Source organism: Rosa chinensis, chromosome 4 (assembly GCF_002994745.2).
Source record: "Rosa chinensis cultivar Old Blush chromosome 4, RchiOBHm-V2, whole genome shotgun sequence".
In the NCBI taxonomy this organism is placed as follows: Eukaryota; Viridiplantae; Streptophyta; class Magnoliopsida; order Rosales; family Rosaceae; genus Rosa; species Rosa chinensis.
The window spans coordinates 34,711,988-34,736,900 of NC_037091.1; the positions used below are offsets into that span (position 1 = coordinate 34,711,988).

General features: G+C 37.4%; 1 protein-coding gene across 3 annotated transcripts; it reads left to right on the plus strand.

Moving 5' to 3' along the window:
* Positions 1-8,876: 8,876 nt before the first annotated feature.
* LOC112198216 (protein BONZAI 3) lies at positions 8,877-15,349 on the plus strand. 3 transcript variants are annotated; one of them, XM_024339297.2, is made up of 16 exons: positions 8,877-9,226; positions 10,807-10,854; positions 11,204-11,352; positions 11,455-11,503; positions 11,957-12,013; positions 12,180-12,359; positions 12,467-12,601; positions 12,692-12,753; positions 12,889-12,982; positions 13,070-13,184; positions 13,263-13,339; positions 13,521-13,658; positions 13,763-13,927; positions 14,012-14,125; positions 14,247-14,343; positions 14,454-15,349. In XM_024339297.2, the coding sequence occupies exons 1-16, from the start codon at positions 9,071-9,073 to the stop codon at positions 14,579-14,581; spliced, it is 1,764 nt and encodes a 587-aa protein (XP_024195065.1). In that variant the 5' UTR covers positions 8,877-9,070; the 3' UTR covers positions 14,582-15,349. The 3 variants fall into 3 exon arrangements, with proteins under 3 accessions (XP_024195065.1, XP_024195066.1, XP_040374782.1); XM_024339298.2 differs by having other exon boundaries at positions 14,472-15,349; XM_040518848.1 differs by lacking the exon at positions 10,807-10,854.
* The last annotated feature ends 9,564 nt before the right edge of the window (positions 15,350-24,913 follow it).

Consider the following 24,913-nt stretch of genomic DNA (forward strand, 5'->3'; position numbering starts at 1 on the left):
TGGTCTCGTCTCGGACTTCCTTCACCTGATGTTGGGCTTCCACCACCTCGAGTTGGCGGAGCTCTATGGAAAGGACTATGCATTTTGGCATAGCTTTCGGAGAGAAGAGAAAGTTGAAGTCCTAGGTGGGGTAGTAGGGTAAGATCTTGGATGTGGGGTTTATCTTCTCTCCATAGGGTTGACTGGTCGATTCAACATGGTGCTGGCCCGTCAGGCTCCGATGATCAAATCAGAAAGTGAGAAGGAGGAGAAGTTTTGTTGGTATTTTTGGAAAGTGATTCCGAGACCCTGAATGAAGGAAGAGTCCTTCTCTTTATAGGGCTTGGAGGTGGTTGAGGTACACTGTTGGAGTATGGGCTTGGCCCCGAAAATAAGGGTGTCAGCTCTTTTTCTGACATGCCATCAGCATGGGTTTGGTTGAGTGGGTGGCAGAGTGGGTGACAGATGTCACCATTTTATGGTCTCTTCTAATCACATCATCTTTAACCCACGTTCGTGGCCATGCTGGTCATGGGATTGTGACACTTGTCCAATTAGGTAAGATTTGCTTCTTGATTGGTGCTCCATGTCTTATCATGACGATTACATGTGCGTGAGCTTGGAGGTCGAGGTTTTAGCCTTGGAGCTCGTGGTCATGATCCTTAGAGGTCGAGGCTTCTAAGCTTGGGAGTCGAACTCTTGGTCTTGGGGGTTGAGACTCTTGGTTCCTTTGGACTGTGCTATTCTAGTAGTGAGGTCGTGATATGCTTTTGCCTTGCCATCCAAGATGGTGAGTCAATCACAAGGTAACCGTCCAAGACTTAAGAGGTAGAGATCCAAGGTTGAAGACTTGGAGTACCAAAGTGAGGCATCTCACTAGTCATGATTATTTCCATCTTAGGGTTATCTTTTCTTTCTCAATGAAAGGTTTAAGTGCGTTGAAATGTCAAAGAGTCCACGTTGGACTCTTTGACATTTCAACGCGTACTGCGTGGAATGGATTGAAAAGTCAAAAGTATTTGTCAAACCAAATTATGACATCAACAAAACACTTCATTTCTGACAAACGCTCTTTGTATTTGAAATTATAAACTTCATACTTCTTTTTCGTTTATGCTTTTATCTGATAATTAAATGCTGGGAAAATAATCAAAGTAAGAATGCTGGGAAACCTCGTGCAATCATAATTAATGAAGTCTCAAGTTCATGATCAGTCTTTCGACGTACGTATAAATATTCAACTGGATTCACAACAGTTGAGCTCTAGAAAAGCAATGAATGAACTGAGGCAATGAGGGAACTGGCCGGGCCGTAATCGTTCATTCAAATATTTTTAATTTAGTCAAAATCCATTTTTACAAATTAGCGGTCTGGCTTTCTGGCTGCACCAAAGAATTGGAAACTTCAAGACGATGGGTATTAACTTCAAGCCTTCAAGACTGAATCTGAAGGTGAAGTTATGAACAACGTCCCAAACTGCCTATCAGCACTGATCTAGCCAATTCACAGACTTTCCTGCAAGTTTCACTTTCACAATGAAATTTCTACAAGTTTTGATTTCAAATGTCGCGCAGAATTGATTCCGATTTTCTTCTCTGTCTGTAGAGCTGTACTGCGTTCATGTAGTCATGAGATAATATCTGAAGGAAAAGAAATCGAAAATGTTCGTGCAGTTTTTTTTAATTTTATTTTTTTATCAAATAAATAACTCATATACAACAACTAATCTATTGTGAGTTTGACTCACGAACTCTCACTTATAAATGAGAGATTTATGCCACTAGACCAACTGGTACTGGGCTGTTCGTGCAGGTTTTCTACGTTGAACAATGAGTTTTTATTGACTGACTAAGATTGACTTGACCAACCTCCACGTGTGTGGCATGCATGTACGCATGGGAACTTCATCCAGGTACGTGGAACTGACTTGGCATTTTCCCGCCAATTTAATCTTTCTTTGCGTACAATTCATCAATTTCAATCCATTGCCTGGGCCTTATCGAAAAAAAAAATTCCATTGCCTGGGACTAGTCAATGGTCAAAGTATTGGATAGGGTTAGTGAATTAATCATGCATGTAGGTTACTTATATTATGCACTTCTGTAAGTTGGTACGATTATGCAGACGCATTTTTCAGATAATTTACTTGTAAGTGTTCACAGGACAAGTGTTGGATCGATAGCTTGAAAATTCAATCTTGGTCGGACTGAACTGGTCATGGCAAAATCTAAATTGAGAAATATCGAGCAAAACTTAAATAGATGGATAAGATTAATAGATTAATTGAGGGATCATGTTTCTGTATATAGATGGATAAATTGAGAATATGGTCATGGCAAAATCTAAATTGCTCTCAAAACTTAAATAGATGGATAAGATTAATAGTTTATATGTTTATGGATAATGACAATAGATATGACGTTGCTAGGGTGACGAACTAGAGGGATCATGTTTCTGTATATATCACTAATCCATTGGGTGGCGAACGTTTTTATTCCACAGAGATAGATACAGATCGAGACGAACCCATTGGAAAAGGTTGAGACTGTCTTTTTCAGTCAAGGAATATTTTTTAATCTTATATTGGCTTTTCCTTTACACCAAAAAGTTGTTACAAATACCATTCCATCAACGAATAATGATTCTATTGTTTTGAAGTATTATGTGCATGTCGTCTCAACTACAAAGTGAAGGAAAATTATAATGTAGTGGTGGGTATCTCATACCCACATTTACAAAAGTGAAAACAAATTTTATTGTCAAAGTTGTAATTTGAGTCCTACTTTGTGTAATCTTAGTTCGAATAATGGTAATTACATATCTTACGACATTTTACAAGTTTTTGAACAAATTCATTGTCAATGTTGTAATCTTAGTTCTAATAATGGTAATTACACATCTTACGACATTTTTACAAGCTTTTGAACAAATTCGTTGTCAATGTTGTAATTTTTGTTTAACTATATGTAAATAGTGTAAATGAATATGGTAATTTTTATTCTCAATGTTGTAATTTTGGTTCAAATACTTGTAAATTTTTATTCAAATAGTTGTAAATGAGGGTATCTCATACCTACCAGTACACTAGCTTGTCTCCTCATATTCCATAAAACAGAGATGGATATCGTGCGGAGCACTCCTAGATTATATAGTAATTTTTCACCAACCAAACTCTTTTTACCTTTTGAGTTAAGAAGAACAATAACAATAACTTTTGCGTATGGAGTACTCCGACACTATACAGCCTTCGTTTCCTTTTTTTTGTTTCATGTTACAGACTACAAAACCTACCGATGCACGCACATGTTGAGCATCGTTAAAAGTTTAGTTAAAACTTGGGATAGATATACTGATTTACCTGTGCTACCATAACGTACTGCCCAATTTGGAACCAGTACTATTGAGTCACAACTCACAAGTAATGAGGCACTCAAGCTTCTGATTCTTTTATATTTGTGCTCAACTTGTTCCTTCTTGTTAATTTCAAATATATCTTGTCCTCATTATGTTGTTCCCGAGTGCTCTTCTTTTAGAAAGTATAACAAAAGGGATCATTTCATTACCAAATTGGTTGCAGGATGCATGTAAGTTTGTCTGCCATAACTGATTGATTAGTGGGACTATAGATCACAATGCATGTTAACTATACCGAAACAAATAAGCGGAATGAAATAGATTCCTACAGAAGTTTAATTTGAATAATCCATATTTCCAGAGTCATCCAGCCATATGATCCCCTGCCCGGCAGAAGCACTCAACAAACCAGAGTCGTCTGAATAAAAGAGTAATTTTAGGCCTGAGTTGTAATCCATGATCCAAGTCCCTTGTAGGAAAGTCCAATAGTGTGTCCGGCAGCACGGAGAATTAGAAAATTCAACTATAGTGTTGGTGCTGTATCTTCCTCTCTCGAGCTCTCTCTCCCTAGCTCTCTATTCTGTAGAGCTGAAAGGTAAGTACTGGATTGAAAATCCTTTACCATGAGAATTTGAAGGGTGAAGTAACTGTATCGACATTTTACTCCATGAATCTTCGCAATAAGTTTCGAAAGGATTAAGGATCACCTCAAGTTACTCGGTTATACATTTTCTTGAATATTCTCAATGAATTGAAAATTTTCTAGCAACCACCGAGTATTCAAAGTCGGTCCTCGCTAGTTTTCACTTAAACGCACGAGCTTTGATTACAAATGAGTGATCTAAACTATTCTCTTCTCTCTCTGATTATGAAATGGATACGAATTTCTGTGCAGATGGATCGAGAGAAATGAAATGATATCTCGTTGACTGACTTACTTGGATTGACTTTGACGTCCACGTCGATCCAACTTGTTTCCGATGCAATGCTTGCATGGATTCCCGTGTAATTCCACACTACTGATAATCTTGTACGGAAAATTTAGAATTTACCTGGGAATTTCCTGCCAATTTCAAATTAACATGGCTCCAAAGACCATATCATGTTGACTAGAAAGGATGATACTGTCATATAAATGTTGTTTGTTATTGGATTCCAGTTTGTTGGAACACTTATATATATATATATATATATATATATATATATATATATATATATATGGCCCGTCTAGTGAGGATCACTTTTTTGGTCTTATATAAGGATATGACATTAGACCAATTTTTCGATCACATTTAGGCATCTCAACCGTTCAGTTTTTAGATCCTAATGCGTATATCACTTCTGCAAAATTTCAGCCAAATTGATTATCATTAAGGCATTCAAAATATCAATTTAAGATTATAAGTATGAATGGTTCAGGTTTGACAGATTTGGTTCGTCCATTGATTTAATCTAGTTTGATATTTTAACGATCACCGATTTGGCTGAAAATTTTCATAAGTGATCTACACATTAGGACCTAAAAACTGAACGGTTGAGATGCCGAAATGTGATCGAAAAGTTGGTCTAATGCCCTATCCTTATAAAAGACCTAAAAAAGGGATCCCTTAGTGGAAGGGCCCTATATATTTATATATATATATATATATATATATAAATATATATATATATATAAGACCTAAAAAAGGGATCCCTTAGTGGAAGGGCCCTATATATATATATATATATATATATATATATATATGTATAGATTTTATCCAGAGTGGAGCTCCGCTTTGAAATTAACGTGTAAAGTTTGAGTATTTGGTCACTTTTCGGTCACATATCCACATCTCGACCGTTCAGTTTTTGAGTACTAGTGTATAGATTATCTCTGCAAATTTTCAGCCAAATTGATTATCGTTAAGGTATCTAACTCGCTTAAACTGATGGACAGACTGAATCTGTCAACCTAAACCGTACTAGCTTTAAGACAATTATCAATGCCTTAACGATTATCATTTTGGCTGAAAATTTGCAGAAATGATCTATACACTAGTACCTAAAAACTGAACGGTCGAGATGTAGATATGCGATAGAAAAGTGACCAAAAACTCGAACTTCACACGTTAATTTCAAAGCGGAGCTCCACTCTGGATAGGATCTGTATAGATATATATACAGTCTCTACTAAGGATATCCTTACCTTAGCTTAAGGAACAGATTTTCATAATTTGACCCATTTTCGATCACATATTCACATCTTAGCCGTTCAGTTTTTGGGTCCTAATGTATAGGGCATCAAATTTTCATCCAAATTGATGATCGTTAAGGTATCGAACTCGATTAAATCAATAAACGAACCGAATCTGTCTAACCGGAACCGTTCGTGTTCATAATTGTAAATTGCAGTTTTGAATGCCTTAACGATCATCAATTTGGCTGAAAATTTGTAGAGATGATCTATACATTAGGACCTAAAAACTGAACGGTTAAGATGTGAATATGTGATAAAAAAGTGGTCAAAATATGGAAATCCATTCTTTAGCTAAGGTAAGGACATCCTTAGTATAGAACGGCTGTGTGTATATATATATATATATATATATATATATATATATATTCAATGTAAATTAATGGATAACATTATTCATTCATGTATTTCAATGCAACTATGCAAGCATATATTTTCCGAGCAACTCAAATAGTAATGGGAAAATGACGATGGTAGTAAATTGAAAGCGCTCTATAGTAGTGACTAGCTTCTTGAACGGGTGGCTTAAGTATACAAGTTACAAACCACCATATATAGAATTAGTCTACGAGTATACAACCAAACGGAATTGAATCAGTTGTGGAGAACTAATATCCATCAGACTGGTTGTATATATTCAGTTTATGACCGAATAACATCGAGAACTAGAATTCAGAATACCTAGTAAAAATATTATACATCTACAATAAGTGTGTGTGTGTGTATATATTGCCTCGAATCCTTGATCATCTCAAACCAGGATATATGCACAGTAATCTTTATGCCTATGTCCATTGGTTTATTGGTTGAAGGTACTTTCTAGTTTCCACAAAGACTACCTGGGGAAAGGAAGAAGACTCGGATCTGGGAGGACATCTGGAATGAATTATTCTGTGATTTTAGAGTATCACGTGGCACTGCCATGTGGTGGTCTCAACCAATAATTTTATTCGAATGTGGTGGAGACCATGCAGGGAGGTTAAAAAAGGAAGAAAAAAATTAATTTAAAAAACCTATCAGAAATCACAACTAGCCACATGGGCCAATAATATCACCCTAAATCACCACGTATACTATAATTCAGGATCATATTATAATTTTCCTCTAATGTGGATATGTAAAAGTACAAGTCACGGTACTGTCAGCTGTTTCCGATTGATTCGAGTACAAACAGCCATAAAGGTTACTCTTTTTTTTTTTTTTTTTTTTGGTAAGGATAAAAGTCACTCTTTTTGCGAAAGGAGAACCTCTCAAAAGAGGAGAGTCCAGAAAAGCTGTTGAAGACTTGAAAAGGTGCTCTCCGCCTCACTCTTGCCAATGACAATCGAACACAACACAGGACCTTTTATTTGCACAAGTTACCAGAGAGAGCAATTGAACAATAGTCTAATTTGGCTACAGAAGGCTAGAAAGTGATTTGCTAGACACCTCGTTTGATTCTCGAGTCATCTTGAACTCTCTTCCAATAAAATAAGAGTTTTTTTGGAGGAAAGTCCAAAATGGATAAACTCAAGTTCATGATAAACACAACTTCAAATGATAACTTGAATCGTAAGAGTTCAAAAGAGATTTCCAAAAGGGAATGGTTCTGATCACCGCAAGTTCCAATTTATCGTCAAATAGTATAACAATCGCAACACCTCCCCCTCTTGTTCCAAATACAGAAACACACTATTTGTAATGAAATGAAATATATCTTCACCGATAAAATATAATCTCAACCGCAACATCTTCCCCTCTTATTCCGACGTCATTATTGCCTCCGTTTTTCCTCACTTCCTCGTCCCTTTGATTCACATACCGGTCAAATTTTTAGGTAGGGCTGGCGTGCCACGTGATGGTACGCTTAGCAAATCATTACTTATATAAAGGGATATTTTGGGTGTTTCATTATAATTAAACATGAGTTGTTTTGAAATATAATTAAAAAATAGAGAGACGTGATTGGCTGGGCGTATCACGTGGCTAGTACGTTTGCCCTACTAATGAATTTTTCTGTAAATTTTTTGCCCCGTTACTGAAATAGGCGGAAGTAACGCCCACGTTAATAAATTTTGACCTATTATATGTCTCACCAATAGGTAGATAACCAGAGGCAGAGCCACGTTGGGGCATGGTGGGTCTCGTGCCCCAGTGAGATTTTAAGCATATATACAATCTGGTTCAACAATTGACCTGAGTGCTGCCTTTGCCGTAGTGGTTGAGGCACATGCATATGTTAATTTGGTCCCTGTTTCGATTGCTGGTAGCAGCAATGTTCTAATTTTTTTTATTTCTTTCTTTTTTCTAACATTAATACTAGTATTTCTTCTCAAGAAAAAAACATTAATAGTATTATTTCATATAGTTTCAAAGTTCAAATATAAATTATATTTCCATTATGAAAAATTGTCTAAAATCTATGAACTATAAGTTTTATTAATAAAATATGTAATTTAAAAAAAAGATCAAATTGATCTTTTTTTAGTAGAAAACTAGATATTGATCGTTCCCCTACTTTTTTAATTATTATTTTTATTACAATCTTGATATATTTTAAGTTTAAGTTTCATTTTTTTTTTAACTTTTAAGTGCCCCAGTTGAGATTATTTTCTGGCTCCGCCACTGTAGATAACCCATTACCCACTACCTACGAGAAGTGACTTGGCTCTAAAAACATAAATACAAATAAATAATTTTCAAGTCTAATTAAGTAATTTTCTTTTAAATCAAAAATTATAATATTAATAATAATTTATTTTTGTCAAGATCACACAATTGAGAATTCACTTGAGAATTTATAATGTTAACGGTCAATGTTAACCCTAATTTAAAGTGAGAAAAAGACTTATTCGATCCTTATATACATATAATATTTTTTTTTTAAATGGATCGTCTACACGGATTATATAAAACATATACCCCAATTCATTTAGTAAATGTACGGATTCACTTCGTATTGGCTGGTTGACTCGCAGTTGACCCGTTTATTAAATGAGTCATGGTGGGTTGACCTGCGGCTAATCAATTTTTTAATTGTGTCGGTTCAACCTGTTTTATTTCGTGCTGGTTTCGAGTCGTGTTATCGAATTGTGTCGGAATTGACAATCCTATCTCTGATCACCAAAAATAGATCGGGATACCTTAATCTGTTACCAACTCGAACACGGGTACTGGTTACACCGTTACAATAATTTTAAGCAATTGATTGTTGGAAAACAATAATTAAATTCGCAACAATTTCTAAGCAAAATAAGTTTGGAAGACCTAGAAAATTCTCCAAGAAGATTAAAACCGCGTTTCTTTCTATAAACCCTTTGTTTTTCAGTAGAGTAGTGGAACGAGGCCAGTTTCCGGTCTCTGTAAACTTCGGCGAAGAAATCGTGAACCGAGATAGCACTCTCTATATATAATCCCTGGTTCTAAAGGTAGCTAGAAATTTAAAAGGCGCGAAACCAAACTAGAATCTTGTGGGAAAGAGACGAGAGAAATCTAGAACAAGAAGAAGAAGAAGAAGGTTGAGAGATGGGAGGGTGTTTTTCCGACGTGAAAGGTGGCAAGCAGGCCGTGGGAGGGGCCCATCATCAAGAGAGGCCCATCAACAGGGACGCTGACTCAAACGACGCCGTTGAGCTCTTTAACCGCTCCCGAGGCGTTTTTCCACTGCACACTTCGCTCGAGGTAACCTACATTTGCCATGGAGTTGTTTAATTTCGGACTAGCCCCAATTTTACTGTTGCTTATTGTTAATTTTTTGGCATGTAAACAAAATCCTAGAACATGATGCATGATGCTTCTTTTTGTTTATTAATCCTGATTCAATTGTCTCGATTTTTGTTTTTTTTAGAAGAATTAATAATATTAGTATTTCAGTGCTGCTCGGTGGTTCTGGATTTATCTAGATTTGTGTAAAAATCGAAACATGCATGCGAATAAGGTTAGTAGAATATAAAAAACAGGTGAACAACTTTGGTGCCCAGAACACTGATTTGGTTGAATTGGTTGAACTGTTCTTGTACTAGTAATCTCATATTTTATTAGCAGCCCATAATTTTTCCTGGTGAAATTTTTCGTATTTTTTTCTTTATTATAATCTGTAGAATGTTTTTTGAGCCAACTTAAAAGCAACTTTACTTTTGATTCCTAAAGTTGCTTTCCATCTTTCTGGAAAGTAGAAGACTGCACGATTCTTGGGTATAGTATTGTTATTTTCACAACTCATATGGCTGAGTTCAAGATGGCATGCTGCGGGTCAATTTGGCCAATGTTTTTGGTCAATCTGGTCAATTGCCATCTGCACGATCTGTAATAACCTGGCCTGCAAGTATTCTCGAATGTTCAACACGAAAGTTTCTACATGGTTCACTATAGATTTAAAAATTTCCAACTGTTTACTATAAGATAATGGCTGTATTTGCCTTGTGAACGACCCCATTGACCATTATTAAGTAATTTGCATATATAATGGGTGTTTTACGTGAGTTGCATCTGAAGCTGCATGTTGATTGAAATACTGCACCTTGATCACCTTGTCTGGAAAATGCCTACAACATATTCTCAGAAACTGGACATTAGCAAGATTCTGTTTATCTTATGCCAATTTGACTTGAGAGCACAGGACAAAACCGTTGATTGATCTTAAAGTATTGTTTCTCACTTGGAGGTGTGGCAATAGTCACAATGCTGTGCTACTAACCAAGAAACGGCGTCATTTCTTGTGGATGTGGACATGAAGGTCTCCAGGAGATGTGAGACAATGTGGATATAACTAGGGCCATCTTCAAGAATACCAAAGGCCTTAATCCATTTTATCTTCCTTTCTTTTTCTATCTGCCTTTTTCATCAAATACGTCGTTGTCGTTTCAAATGGTATATATATCAACTTGCTAAAGGTGGTTAATGCGACTCCTAGAGGATTCACTCTGCACTACTCCACCTAGCTTGAAACAGCAATGAACCGTTAAGCTGGACAATGTAATGAAGCTCTAATGGACTATGAAGTATACTACTCGATATAGTTTACCATCTGGTCTTCTATAATTGATAAATTAAGTGTGTGAAGATTATGTATGGTTTAAACTTTGGTATACATGTGATGGATGAGTTAAATCTTGTGTCTCTGCTTTCTTAATCACTAGGAGCTTTAAAGTGCATGGATGGTTCTCTTATTTGTAATTCTCTTCATTTTCATATATTTTTCTAGTTGGGCCTTCTGTTTCCTTCTTTGGAATGTAATGTTGGATTTCTCATCTGTGTTACAGTTATCGCTGTCAGCAACTAACTTGCTTGATCGTGACATTATGTCAAAGGTAAGTTTATATATCTATGTCACCTTGAAATATAGCAGTAATTGAAATATTAGCTAAATCTTAAACAGCATTTTTCACTCTGCTTTTTATCGTAGTAATAAAAATACTGCAAACGTGACTACATGAGCATGACCTGTTTATCTTGCTATTGCTTGTCAATAATTGTTATTACTACTACTACCCTTACACATGGAAGGGCTACCATAGTTCTAATCAATCAAGAAAAAATAAAAAATAAAACCTGTTCTGTTTGATATGGTTCTATGTTATGTACTTATATGACATTTAACATGGGTAATCTGTCATGGTGAGGAATATTGTTCTTTTAAGAACTGTTTTTTGATTTCAGAGTGATCCCATGGTTGTGGTTTATGTGAAGAAAGGACATGGTAAGCTGGAGGAACTAGGGAGAACTGAAGTAATACTGAATAGTTTGAATCCAGTGTGGATTGAGAAAATTACAGTTTCATATCAGTTTGAGGTTGTGCAGCCATTGATGTAAGTTCCTCATATTTCTTTTCTTAGATGCATATCAATTGCATCGGTTTGATTAGGCTGCTTGCCTGACCTTCCTTTTTTCTTGTTTTGTGTTCAACCCAGATTCCACATCTATGATGTCGATACAAAATATCACAATGTAAATGTAAAGGTATTACCATGTCTTCTATCAAGGCTTTCTATAAACACAATTCTGAATTGTTATGCACTACTCGGCTATTTTTTTAAACTCTACAATTTTTACCATGAAGGTGTAGTAAATTGCTTATTGCTCGAATAAAATGAATATGCGAAAAATATACATAGTAATTAAACAACCTTAGGAAGTGATATATATATATATATATATATATATATTTGTATATGGTTGGCATAGCCTTAGGATTGTGGACAATTTTGCAAAACCTAGGAATAGCATGGAACTTAGCACTTCAGACAAGATGGAAGCAACAGATAAACAAAGCCTTCAAAGCTTCTTTGTCTTTTGCTGTAACTGACCCTTAAATTTAGCATCACGGTGGGAATAAAAAGTAATAAAAACTGTATGCAAACTCTATTGAAGGCATAATTCGCTTCATAATCATCTCATTGTGTTGCATTGCAGACGCTGAAGTTGGAGGATCAAGAATTTCTTGGGGAAGGCAGTTGCGTTCTTTCAGAGGTAAATTATCTTCAAATAAAGAGAGCTCATCGATATAGCTAGGTTATTTCACTGAGCTGGTGCAGTGTGTGTGAAGACGATGTAAAGATCAATATTGTCATTGTTATTATCAATTTCTATATCTTATATTGCAAAAATGTTTTAACATCATTCTCTTCTATTGCAGATAGTGACCAAACAAAGTCGAAGGTTAACCTTGAATCTGCATAACAGAAGTGGGCGGAGAGGTTTGAGAAATTTCGGAACACTCACTGTCCATGCTGAAGAAACTATGGCTTCGAAGAGTGTTGTTGAGATAAAATTCCATTGTTCCCAATTGGAAAACAAAGACCTCTTCTCTAAAAGTGTACGTGTTATGAAACCAAGTCTTAAGATCTTTTTACATGATACATTCTTTTGTTCTTCTTAATTTTTTTGGGATTCTTATATTTCTTTTCAACTTCTTTACTATAGGATCCTTTCTTAAGAGTATCTAGAATTGTTGAGAGTGGAGGTTCTGTTCCAATCTGCAAGACTGAAGTGGTGGATAACAATTTAAATCCAATTTGGAAACCACTATCCCTGAGTATGCAGCAGTTTGGAAGCAAGGTAAGCTTGCCAATTCTGCTTGCCTGTTAAATACGGCTATTAGTTTGACAAATAAGATAGAAAAATTCATAAAACTTTTATTTGGTGCAGGATAATCCATTAGTCATTGAGTGCTTTGATTTCAACAGCAATGGCAATCATGTTCTTATTGGGTAATTATTAAAATTATTGGTTCTACTTTTTTCTTTTTCTTTTTTTTTTTTAAACACTTTTTTCTCAACTTTGTATTTTTGCCTGTACCAGAAAGATGACTAACCTTTTTGAATTTACCTCTTTGTCCAATATAGGAAACTTCAAAAATCGGTGGCAGACCTGGAGAGATTATACAAAGAAAGAAGTGGGGTGAATTTCGTCGTTCCATCTTCTCATGGTCATGAAAAGGTGTTTATTCAAGCTTGCATTCCAATTCATATACTTGTATCTTACATGCCAATTTACTCACTGTTTCTTTATAATATGGTGTTTTAGGTTTCAAAGGGTCAGTTGTTTGTGGATCAATTTAATGAGAAGCAACAGTTCAGCTTTCTCGATTATATTTCCAGTGGATTTGAGCTTAACTTCATGGTTGCTGTTGACTTTACGGGTAAGCAATGCGTGGTATTTTCGAAATGTTTATCATTTCCAATGTATTTGCATGACTTGATACTGAATTTTCTCACAGCTTCAAATGGAAACCCTCAACAACATGATTCGTTGCACTACATTGATCCGTATGGCCGGTTGAATTCTTACCAGCAGGTTAGCAATTGTGGTGCTTTAATAACTAAAATTTTTTGTAATGTTTTTAGTGATTGACGAATTGTTTCTAATAACATGCAATACATTAGTGTCTTCATTTAATGAAATAACCTTGGAAGGTTTGTTCTGTGAGTAGTTGAGTGGTGTGGTCTACAAATGTAATCAAGTATATTATTTGCAGGCAATAATGGAAGTTGGGGAAGTCATTCAGTTTTATGATGCTGATAAACGCTTTCCTGCTTGGGGCTTTGGAGGAAGGACAGCTGGAGGACCTGTATCGCACTGTTTTAACTTGGATGGAACTGCAACTGGCTTTGAGGTAAATCAAGAGTCTGGTTCCTTGCATAGGGCTTTCTACTCTGGTTTGCAAACTTATATGCTAACCAGTATTTTCTTATCTTGGTGAATGTTTCATTTATTTAGGTTGAAGGAGTTCAAGGCATAATGACTGCTTATGCCAGTGCCCTACACAATGTTTCTTTATCAGGACCCACTTTGTTTGGCCCAGTGGTTAATAGGGCTGCAGAGATTGCTGGCAATTCTCTTTTCCACAACAACAATAAGTACTATGTGTTGCTGATCATAACGGTAAGAGAAGGATGAATTTTATTTGCAAGTGTTTGTTTTATGTGATCTTTGTTATTGTGATAACATAGATGCCACCTTTTATAGGATGGGATACTTACAGACCTGCAGGAAACAACAGATGCTTTGGTGAGGGCATCTGATCTTCCCCTCTCAATTCTAGTAGTTGGAGTAGGAAGTGCGGATTTCAAACAAATGGAGGTATGCTTTTGTTTCTTTTTACGAATCATCACTTTCTCCTTATGCTACATATGTTGGATTTTCAACAACTAGAATTTGATTTCTTTGTTCTGAATGCATGTCTGAATCTTGTATTTGGCAGATTCTCGATGCTGACAATGGACAGCGATTATCAAGTTCAACAGGCCGTGTGGCTACCAGAGACATCGTACAATTTGTTCCTATGAGAGAAGTGCAGAGTAAGTCCCAAACATCTCTATTTTTACTCTCCAAAACATTCATCATGTTTGAATATGGATAGAATCTATTTATTCGCAATTAAGACAACAATTCATTGTGGTTCTAACAGGTGGGCGCATTTCAGCAGTTCAATCGCTTCTCGAAGAGCTGCCTGGACAGTTCTTGAGTTACATGCGCTGCAGAGACATCATGCCTCTCACTGACCGTGCAGCCCAATCATCTGCTCCACAACTTTAGAATTGCACAAGCACAGCCTCGTAAAGTTCGTTGAAATATGCAATCGATATTAAGCGCTGATTACTTGGCATAGGGAGACAACAAGGGCAGGAATTCAGCAATTAAATGCTGATTACTTGGCATTTTTCCCTCCCTCCCTCCGCACACGGCCAGGCACATTTTCTCTGATCTACCTCTTCTTCCTCATCTTTTTCATCGTTTTCTTCTACTACTTGCTTTATTTCTCCAAGAATCCAAACCCCCCAACATTTCAGAACCCAAATCCCAACTAATTTTCCAACCACCAAAAACTGTCGTTTCTCCACTAAACCATCCTTTGCTTCTCTCCAGCTTCCATTTTAACCAAACCTCCCCAATTTTCCAATCTCCAATCCCAACCCGACTTGATGGAGAACGTACTCGACCAAAGAATCCCCTCTGCGAGAATTGATCCGATCCAACCAACATGGGGAGACTAAAATGCTTTGGTCCTCTCAGATTGGTTGATGCTTAGCTTGGTAATTAAGACAAGTAGCTGCAGGAAAAGAAGCAAAAGTAGCAGAGCCTAAGAAACCCAAAGATATTAAAATCGAATTTGACGAAGACGAAGATAGAGAGCAAAAACTTGTGCTTCAGAAAATGGTGTTTGTCGTAGAAGAGTGGGTAGCAAAACGGCCTCCATCGTAGAAGAAAATAGTTGTTTAGTGAAAAAAATAAAATAATAATTTATTTAAAACATAGAGAGACGAAAATATAATTACACGCATTTTTATACGCGTAATTGCAATTTAAATACTAGAATTAAGTTAATCCTTAAGTTAATTAATATGTAATTAACCCATTTTCATTTAGGGGAAACGATCATTTACCCAATTTCAGCTTAAAAATTGCCCACTTGCTCCACCTTAAAAATTGTCTACTTGCTCCACCAACAGTTTTTTAACCCCATTTACCCAAAACACTTTAAGGGATTATTTCCCTAATACCCAATTAATTCTTTTTATTTATTTTTTAGACTTTTTTGCCCTCTCCTGCTTTCTCATTTAGAGAAAGAAGTCATCCTCCACTTTGTTGTGCTCCGGTGACCAGTGACGGGACTCCAACGACCGGTCACAGGAATCCGGCAACCGATGACCGGAATTTGGCTCCTGGACTGGTGATAGGATTCCGGCGTCTGAGTTTATTACCTCCCAATAATCATATTATTGCTCCCCAATAATCATGTTATTGCCCCCCAGTAACAAGTTCATTGGGGATCAATAATTAGTGAAAAATGAATATGTTTTAAATTTTGAATGTTTTAGTAGGTTTATCCAAATAAATAATCTTATTATTGCCCCCCAATAATCTTATTATTGCCCTAATAAACATTTTATTGCCCCCCAGTAATATTATTATTGCCTCTCAATAATCATATTATTACCCTAAAGTGAAATGACCAAAATGACACAGACACAATTGATCAATTTATATGTTCAATTGTATAAGTTCACTTTTTTTTTTCTTCCCCATTCTCGGAACTCAAAGTATACCAAAAAAAAAATTGCTCTGGGCACCAGATTGGATTGACCGGGATGAAGTCACAGGCGATTGCTCTGGCCCAAAACCACAGAGCCGCTTCACCGGACGAAGACACCAGCGCCGAGATCACTGAGGTCTGTATTGAATTTCTGAAAAATGTTTGAACTGGTCACCGATCTGACGAAGGAGATGTGGACGCCGAGGCCGCGATGGTTGCCGGAGCACTCTAGGCACATGAAGACGCTGTAGGAGACCGAAGCCCATTGCGGATTCTTCTGCAAGCAGTCCACGCATATCTTGTTTCCCGGCTGCGATTGTAGGTCCCGGAGCCTTCTCGATGCCGCCATTTTGTAGCTCCGATCCACAACCAAAATTTGAGAGAGAGAGAGAGAGAGAGAGAGTTGAGATGTAATTTATTAATTAAAATAGGGGCAAAATTGTCAATGGATGTTAGATTAGGTAAATGAGGTTAAAAAACTCTTATTAGAGTAAGTGGGCAATTTTTAAGCTGAAAATGAGTAAGTGGTCACAGTCTCATTTATTTATTTGTAAAAAATAAGCGGAGTCACGGATATCGGAAGAAATTGGCGCGAAATCGAAGCAAATAATGAAGAAATGAAGAATTTCTGTTAATTAATTATTCTTTTCATTAATTAATCATTGGATAATGATTAATTAATAGAGGTTTAACCATCAGAGCATCATCACGTGCAGAAGCATGCAGCAATTAAACAATTATTTGTTTAATTAAGTTTAGCCACTCAGAAAATGACACGTGGCAGTCCGTAATCATCCTACTCTCTCACGCGCCAGTATGCCAGCCCTGTTGTCTTCTTTTCTTTGAAGCCAATCTGTTGCCGACACGGTAGCATGAACTTATCCATTCTCCTTTTCGCGACGAAGCCGACCACACATTACCATATTCCCAGCCACATATATACCTCTCACCCTATTCTCTCACGGAGAACCCTAGAGACACCAACAGCCGCACCACAAAAACAGAGGCAGCCCCTTTGGGCTGCTCTCTTCCCACTCCTCCCCTTCCATTTCTCTTATTTTCTTTACTTTTCTTGTAGGTATTTGAAGGATTTCTCACTCAATCTTCAAAGAATCATCATCAAGAGCACCACAACTCTATTTTGGGTAGAAGTGACCAAGCTAACTCTCCCCTCTCTTCCTTATTATCTATTCCATAATTTTATTTGCTATTGATGATGTATTTGACTATGGATAGTGAGTAGTTCAATTTTGGGAGTTAGGGTTGTGAAGCCCTAACTCATCTTGTATAAATATTGATGCTTTAATTTTAATAAATGCAATTTCCATTGTGTATGCTTTAAATCCGAATTTATTGGTCCTTAGAAGCATGTTTCTAGGCTTTGTCACCCTTTGAAATTATGTTATGGGCAATTGTGATGAGTAGATTGATAAATTGACAACTTATTAGTCTTGTGGCATCTAAGATTTGAGTGTGGTGACCATTAGCTAGCTTAATTGTACCTAAGCTTGCTTGGGTCTCTATTATCTTGCTCTCTAGGCCTCTAATTTTGGATATTGCGGCCCTAACCGGCGTAATACCCTAATTAGAGAGTTGACTGTGGCCCTAACCGGCATAGTCAATACACTGAAAGGATAATTGGTTTAGTAGCCTTAACCGGTACTAGATACGGGACTCGATATATATAGGAAATGCATGCATTTGTGAAATTGGCATTGATATTTGCAAGATAGTTAGTGTGAATCACCCGACACTCCCATGTTCCCATTATTTTGAAAACCCAAATTTAATTTTCTAGTTCGTTAATTAGTTGTTTAGTTTACTTTTCGGTCGCGTTTAATTTAGTTAATTCACAATTCAAAACTTCCTCCAATTTTTGTGTATCAAGTCAATCCTTGGTACAAATGAGTCGAAAATTGGAGGAAGTTTTGAATTGTGAATTAACTAAATTAAACGCGACCGAAAAGAAAACTAAACAACTAATTAACGAACTAGAAAATTAAATTTGGGTTTTCAAATTAATGGGAACATGGGAGTGTCGGGTGATTCACACTAACTATCTTGCAAATATCGATGCCAATTTCACAAATGCATGCATTTCCTATATGTGTCGAGTCCCGTATCTAGTACCGGTTAAGGCTACTAAACCAATTATCCATTCAGTGTATTGACTATGCTGGTTAGGGCCACAATCAACTCTCTAATTAGGGCATTACGCCGGTTAGGGCCGCAATATCCAAAATTAGAGGCCTAGAGAGCAAGATAATAGAGACCCAAGCAAGCTTAGCTACAATTAAGCTAGCTAATGGTCACCACACTCAAATCCTAGATGCCACAAGACTAATAAGTTGTCAATTTATCAATCTACTCATCACAATTGCCCACAACATAATTTCAAAGGGTGACAAAGCCTAGAAACAAGCTTCTAAGGACCAATAAATTCATATTTAAAGCATACACAATGGAAATTGCATTTATTAAAATTAAAGCATCAATATTTATACAAGATGAGTTAGGGCTTCACAACCCTAACTCCCAAAATTGAACTACTCACTATCCATAGTCAAATACATCATCAATAGCAAATAAAATTATGGAATAGATAATAAGGAAGAGAGGGGAGAGTTAGCTTGGTCACTTCTAGCTATGAGCTAGTATGAACCAAGTAATTTCTTCACCCAACTACCCAAAATAGAGTTGTGGTGCTCTTGATGATGATTCTTTGAAGCTTGAGTGAGAAATCCTTCAAATACCTACAAGAAAAGTAAAGAAAATAAGAGAAATGGAAGGGGAGGAGTGGGAAGAGAGCAGCCTAAAGGGGCTGCCTCTGTTTTTGTGGTGCGGCTGTTGGTGTCTCTAGGGTTCTCCGTGAGAGAATAGGGTGAGAGGTATATATGTGGCTGGGAATATGGTAATGTGTGGTCGGCTTCGTCCCGAAAAGGAGAAGGGATAAGTTCATGCTACCGTGTCGGCAACAGATTGGCTTCAAAGAAAAGAAGACAACAGGGCTGGCATACTGGCGCGTGAGAGAGTAGGATGATTACGGACTGCCACGTGTCATTTTCTGAGTGGCTGAACTTAATTAAACAAATAATTGTTTAATTGCTGCATGCTTCTGCACGTGATGATGCTCTGATGGTTAAACCTCTATTAATTAATCATTATCCAATGATTAATTAATGAAAAGAATAATTAATTAACAGAAATTCTTCATTTCTTCATTATTTGCTTTGATTTCGCGCCAATTTCTTCCGATATCCGTGACTCCGCTTATTTTTTACAAATAAATAAAAATGGGTTAATTACATATTAATTAATTTGAGGATTAGCTTAATTCTAGTATTTAGAGTGCAATTACGTGTATAAAAATGCGTGTAATCACACCCCCACACTTGAACTTTGCTTGTCCCTAAGCAAAATAAATGAAACATAATCCGAGAATCTACCAACTCAAACATAAATATAGTGTAGTATTAGCCTTTCCAACCATAACCCTCGGAGAACTAATTATGTAAATGATCATGAGGTTGACAAAACATAACATAGGAATTATGAATTTGTAAGGCAATTAAGATGCACATGTGAGAAATGCTCAAGTATATACATGTGTTGACCATGTGTCAAATCAATCCACCACAATCAAATATGCATATAGAAGACCCGATATAACCCACTAAACTCACATAGGTTCACTAAATATTATCGCTCAAGTGTTTAGAGGTTACATGTATTTCATTCAAAAGCAATTTCACAACACGCGCCGCCATAAGCTTGCTCTTCGATCTCATCTCCGCTAGGTAGCCCACAACTTTCAAGATCAAGAGGTCTTTTATTTGGTTGTAATGGGGCTAAGGGTAAGTGGCTAATAGAAATGAAGGATAAGGAAAGACAAAGTCCATGGAAATCGGTGAAGCAACTCTCTCTTGTAGAGATTTAAGACTTTTGCTTTCGAATGCTAAATCACTCATTCTAATCCCAATGTACAATCCGCTAACTAAACTATGTTATACCCTCTTTTTTTTTTTTTTTTGAGAACTTTCTTTTCTATACAAATCACTCACCCCCACACTTATTCTTTTGTAACCTTACACTTTTGACTTTTCTTTTCTTTTGAAGCACTCAAACATAAAGTCATTCTCTCAAATCGCTTCACCAACTACCATGAAAGGGTAGGATAAAAGTGTATACGCTAGGTAGGAATTTGTTGTGCGAATGAACAAAAAGGCTAACTATATACATCGGCTCAAAGTGGCAATCTAGTGGTAAATATCTTTGGGCACATGCTTCTTTGGCCATGGTGGTATTAACCTAAAATGCCTCAATCATTTCTATCCAGTCATAACCTAAAAGTAGCCTCGAGAGGTCTCAAGCAAGTTCTAGATACGCAATGTCATGAAATTATACACACATGAAGAAAAAGTGAATGAACAATGCATACACAATGGATATTAGGCTCAAAAGCTCACAAATAAGGCATGTAAGTTAATCAAATCACCTATATGCTTCTCTAATTATGATGAACCAACCTAACCTCAGGCTAAGTGCACACATATAATCAAGCATAGATCATATATACACTTAATCACAAAACAAATTCAAAGTCCTAAATCATGCTCAATCTATCCACAATCATAACAAGTTAAGTCCATAACTAGTCATTGGGGTTGGAAAAGGCATTAGCCACTAAATATAACTACAAAAAGCTATCTATTTAAAAAAAAAATTTTAATAAGGCACTCGAGCCCTCACCCCCACACTTAAAACCAACATTGTCCTCAATGTTGTAAAGTGAGATCGAAAGCTAAAATCCGTGTCAGATTTAGGCATGAGAGTGAAGTCCGGGGGAAGGCACACAAATTAACAATGAAAATAAAAATCTAAATGCGGAGAAAAGTTACGGAAAACCCTCTTTGTAGAACCTCCATTGCTCACAACCTTCGGAGAAGACAAATATGAGACACTAACCTCAAGGCACAAGGCCTTGACTTCCTTTACGTATGCTCCATACTAGCTCAAGGTGCTCGTGAAAAGATCAACTCCTGTCACGCCCCTGATTTTACACACATGAAAATCGATATATATAACCCCATAATTATATATGCGTGAAACGTCCAGTCATCAATACAAAATACCTGGAATCTTTTTCCCTTTAACTTACACAGATATTGATGCCCTGAACCCTCAAAGTTAATATACACTCATCCATAGAGTTATATATTACGCAAGCATACGAATTAAATTGTCAACAACAAAATAACACGTAAAGGCTGCTCAGAGTAACTATACAACGGAAGTCCTTATCAAAGGTAAAGTCACAAAGATGGCTTCCTACCGTAAAGCTGCAAGCTCGCTGCCTCAACCTCGATTATCCTAACCTGCAGGATTAACCCCTACACCGTTTGAATAGTGTACCGGGTTGCCACACAACAAACCCGGTAAGCTTTTGCAAGCCCGTATGAGTAACTCAAACCACACATGCACAACTCACTCCAAAATGAGGAAAACCTTTCAACTCGCGAATAAGGGAAACATACCATGCCTCCAAAAACAATACTCTTTTCCCAAAAGAAACAACGAAAGTCACACCGTGACAAAATCATATAAATCGTTAACCTAACAATTCAAATATGATAAATCGATCCAACCTGGATAAAACAACAAATCGATCCAACCTGGACAAAACAACAAATAGGTCCAACCTGGACAAAACAACAAATCGGTCCAACCTGGACAAAACAACAAATCGGTCCAACCTGGACAAAACAACAAATAGGTCCAACCTGGACAAAGCAACAAATCGGTCCAACCTGGACAAAGCAACAAATCGGTCCAACCTGGACAAAACAACAAATCGGTCCAACCTGGACAAAACAACAAATAGGTCCAACCTGGACAAAGCAACAAATCAGTCCAACCTGGACAAAACAACAAATAGGTCCAACCTGGACAAAGCAACAAATCGGTCCAACCTGGACAAAACAACAAATAGGTCCAACCTGGACAAAGCAACAAATCGGTCCAACCTGGACAAAACAACAAATCGGTCCAACCTGGACAAAACAACAAATAGGTCCAACCTGGACAAAGCAACAAATCGGTCCAACCTGGACAAAGTATGTACCCAGGAGTCTTAAGTAACCTACTTAGATCCCTAAAGTACGATGGCAGACAGACTAGAGCTCTAACTGAATCGTAACCTGTCACCCGGCCAAGGTTCAATCTTACGATATAATATTGCCATGAGGATGCAACCTGCAACCCCGGATCCTTAGGCCAACCTGACCCTCAGATCAAAACGTCAAATCAAATCAAAAGGAGAAATCACAACCTGTGACTCTCAAATCCTCAGACCACCGGTCGTCAGATCAAAACGTTAAATCAATTCAAAAGGAGAAATCACAACCTGTGACTCTCAAATCCTCAGACACTTTTCAAAACAATAGAAATACCATTTCCCACCAATTGTTTTCCAAAAGCCACAACCCAAAACAATAAAAAGCATCGTTTCATGCATATTGTTTCACAAATCCACAACTAATACATGAATACGTATGTATATATATACATCCCATAATATATATATATACACACATAGTCATCTACTCGGAAAAGCCACTAATACCATCTATAGTTTGCAGTTAACTAAATAACTCTCAAAACAGTATGGTGAACCCGTTCGTGATATGAACTTCGTGAGATTACTCACCTCAGAATCCCGCTGCGTCTTCAATACAGAACCGAACTAACACTATCACCAACAACTCGTCCAATTCACCTTTAGAAGCACCTAATCACCAATGATCTCAAATTAGTAACGATTCACAAATGATTTAAGTCCGAAACCCTTGTTTTGAACCAAAATCCCCAAAGTGGCGCCAATCGAGGCGAAACCACATCCGAGACCTCCCAAAGTCTCTGGAATACGTCCACGATCGATGTGACCAAACCACAAGTCGATCGGACGCTCAAATCCTCACGGATAGCATAAATTGGTCGGTATGAAACTGCAAAAATCATAACAATTCCAAACGAACTCCAAAACTTGCATATTATATATCGAAACGCTCGCATCAACGAGTAGAACATATATAATAACAGAAACAGTTCCTTAAGTGGCCGGAACACCGCCGGAACACCACCACAGACGGTGGTGCACCGCCGCCGGCCAAAAACACATTATTTCACAAAACTCCCAACATCAAAAAGCTTCATCTAAGCATGCTTGTGAATTCTCATAACTGGATCGAAGTCAGAAAACAAGCCTAAGGGATCGAAAACTACCTCACAAGCCGTGAACAGTGATCCCAACTGAGTTGATCGAAGTTTCACGTGAATCGATCCAAACAACCACCAAGGATCGATCGGCGAGGCTGCTCTGAGCCCAACCAAGGAAACTCGAAGCCTTGCCGACGTCGGAATAAGGATTTCCGACCGGGTCCGAAAACACCAACCTACATCGCCTTGCAGCGCCGCCGTGGAGGAGAATCGGCGCTAGAGGACACCAGAGGGACGACCAGACGGAGGAGACGATCCTATCTGGAAAGTTTCGTCGCCGGATACCGCCGCAGTTCGCCGGAAAAGTCGGGTCGGATCGACCGGGTCCGGGTCGGGTCAGCCGGATTATTTCGATTCTGAAGGTGCGAACGAGAGAGAAGAGAGAGAGAAAGGATTTCCAGAAAAGGAAACAAATGAAAATAGTAAGTTTCTCCTTCGGGAAACTTCTATTTATACCAAAATGGAAATTTCTTCCAATGGCCATAACTTTCTCATACGAACTCCGATTCTCACGTTCCACATATCCACGAACTCGTATCGACGCGCTCTACAACTTTCGTGAAGGAAGTTTTCGGAGAATCCCTGTGAATAAAAAGTCAACCTTTGGCAACCCCCTAAAACCATATTCTTCAATTAATTATTCGCCCGAAACACTTCCGCTCCATCCACGAGCCACGAAACCGTCCAATAGTTATAAAATTAATTCCGGAAAATCCTCGGAAAATAAATACGAATTTCTGGGGCATCACAACTCCATTGAAGAATTGAAGTGCAAGAAGTTCAACCAACCCGAGTGAACAAAAACTAGTGAGTGTAGAAAACTTCCAGCAATGACCTTTATGTCTGCAGATGCCCATATCTCCAACTCAGAAAGAGATAATTAAGTGATACTATATGAAATGGAAAGGGGACTCAAAGAGCTTTCTATCCAACTATAATGAGCCACCTATATCCAACTGAGAAGAAATCTATAGCTGGTCAAAGTTGCCGGTTTGTAATGAAGTCTGCTGCAGACCCTCAGTCACCAATACTGCAATTTCTAAAGCTCCAGAGGTGAAAAGAGGGTGAGACCAACTGAAAATGAAAGTAGACTCACAGAGATACCTTCTATTAAAATTTCACTAGAAAATAAATTCTGAGTCAAAAATCGTTGGCCTCCAAAATCACTAATCTGTTCTGCAGTTTCTGTTGTCCCCTGTTTCTGACCCCTGTTGGTTGGAACACCATATCTGAAGTTAGAGAGGCTCAAATGGAAAACTGTTATACCATAATATAGAGGACATGTGAAGATACACCTCTGAAAAATTTGAGCTCCAAATAACTTAATATGTAGAGGGTGTAGCTTCTCAAAATCACTCTACAACAGCTGTCTCTATTCTGACCTCCTTGCATTGACCAGTAAATACTTGAGTTCCAGTGACTCAAAGAGGTATAAATTTTGAAAGTCAATAGCAGAAATATAGGAGAATATCCCCAAAAAATTTCAGCTTAAAGTACCATGTAAGTCAGAAGATATTGTTATCCAAAGTCAACTGAACTGTCTAGACAGAAACTGTACA

Excerpts from the sequence above, each read along its gene's own strand:
- LOC112198216 (XM_024339297.2), top strand. The coding sequence starts at position 9,071 with ATGGGAGGGTGTTTTTCCGACGTGAAAGGTGGCAAGCAGGCCGTGGGA. Across the intron at positions 12,014-12,179 it reads GCAGTTGCGTTCTTTCAGAG|ATAGTGACCAAACAAAGTCG; the intron begins GTAAATTATCTT and ends CTTCTATTGCAG. Across the intron at positions 13,928-14,011 it reads ATGTGTTGCTGATCATAACG|GATGGGATACTTACAGACCT; the intron begins GTAAGAGAAGGA and ends CACCTTTTATAG.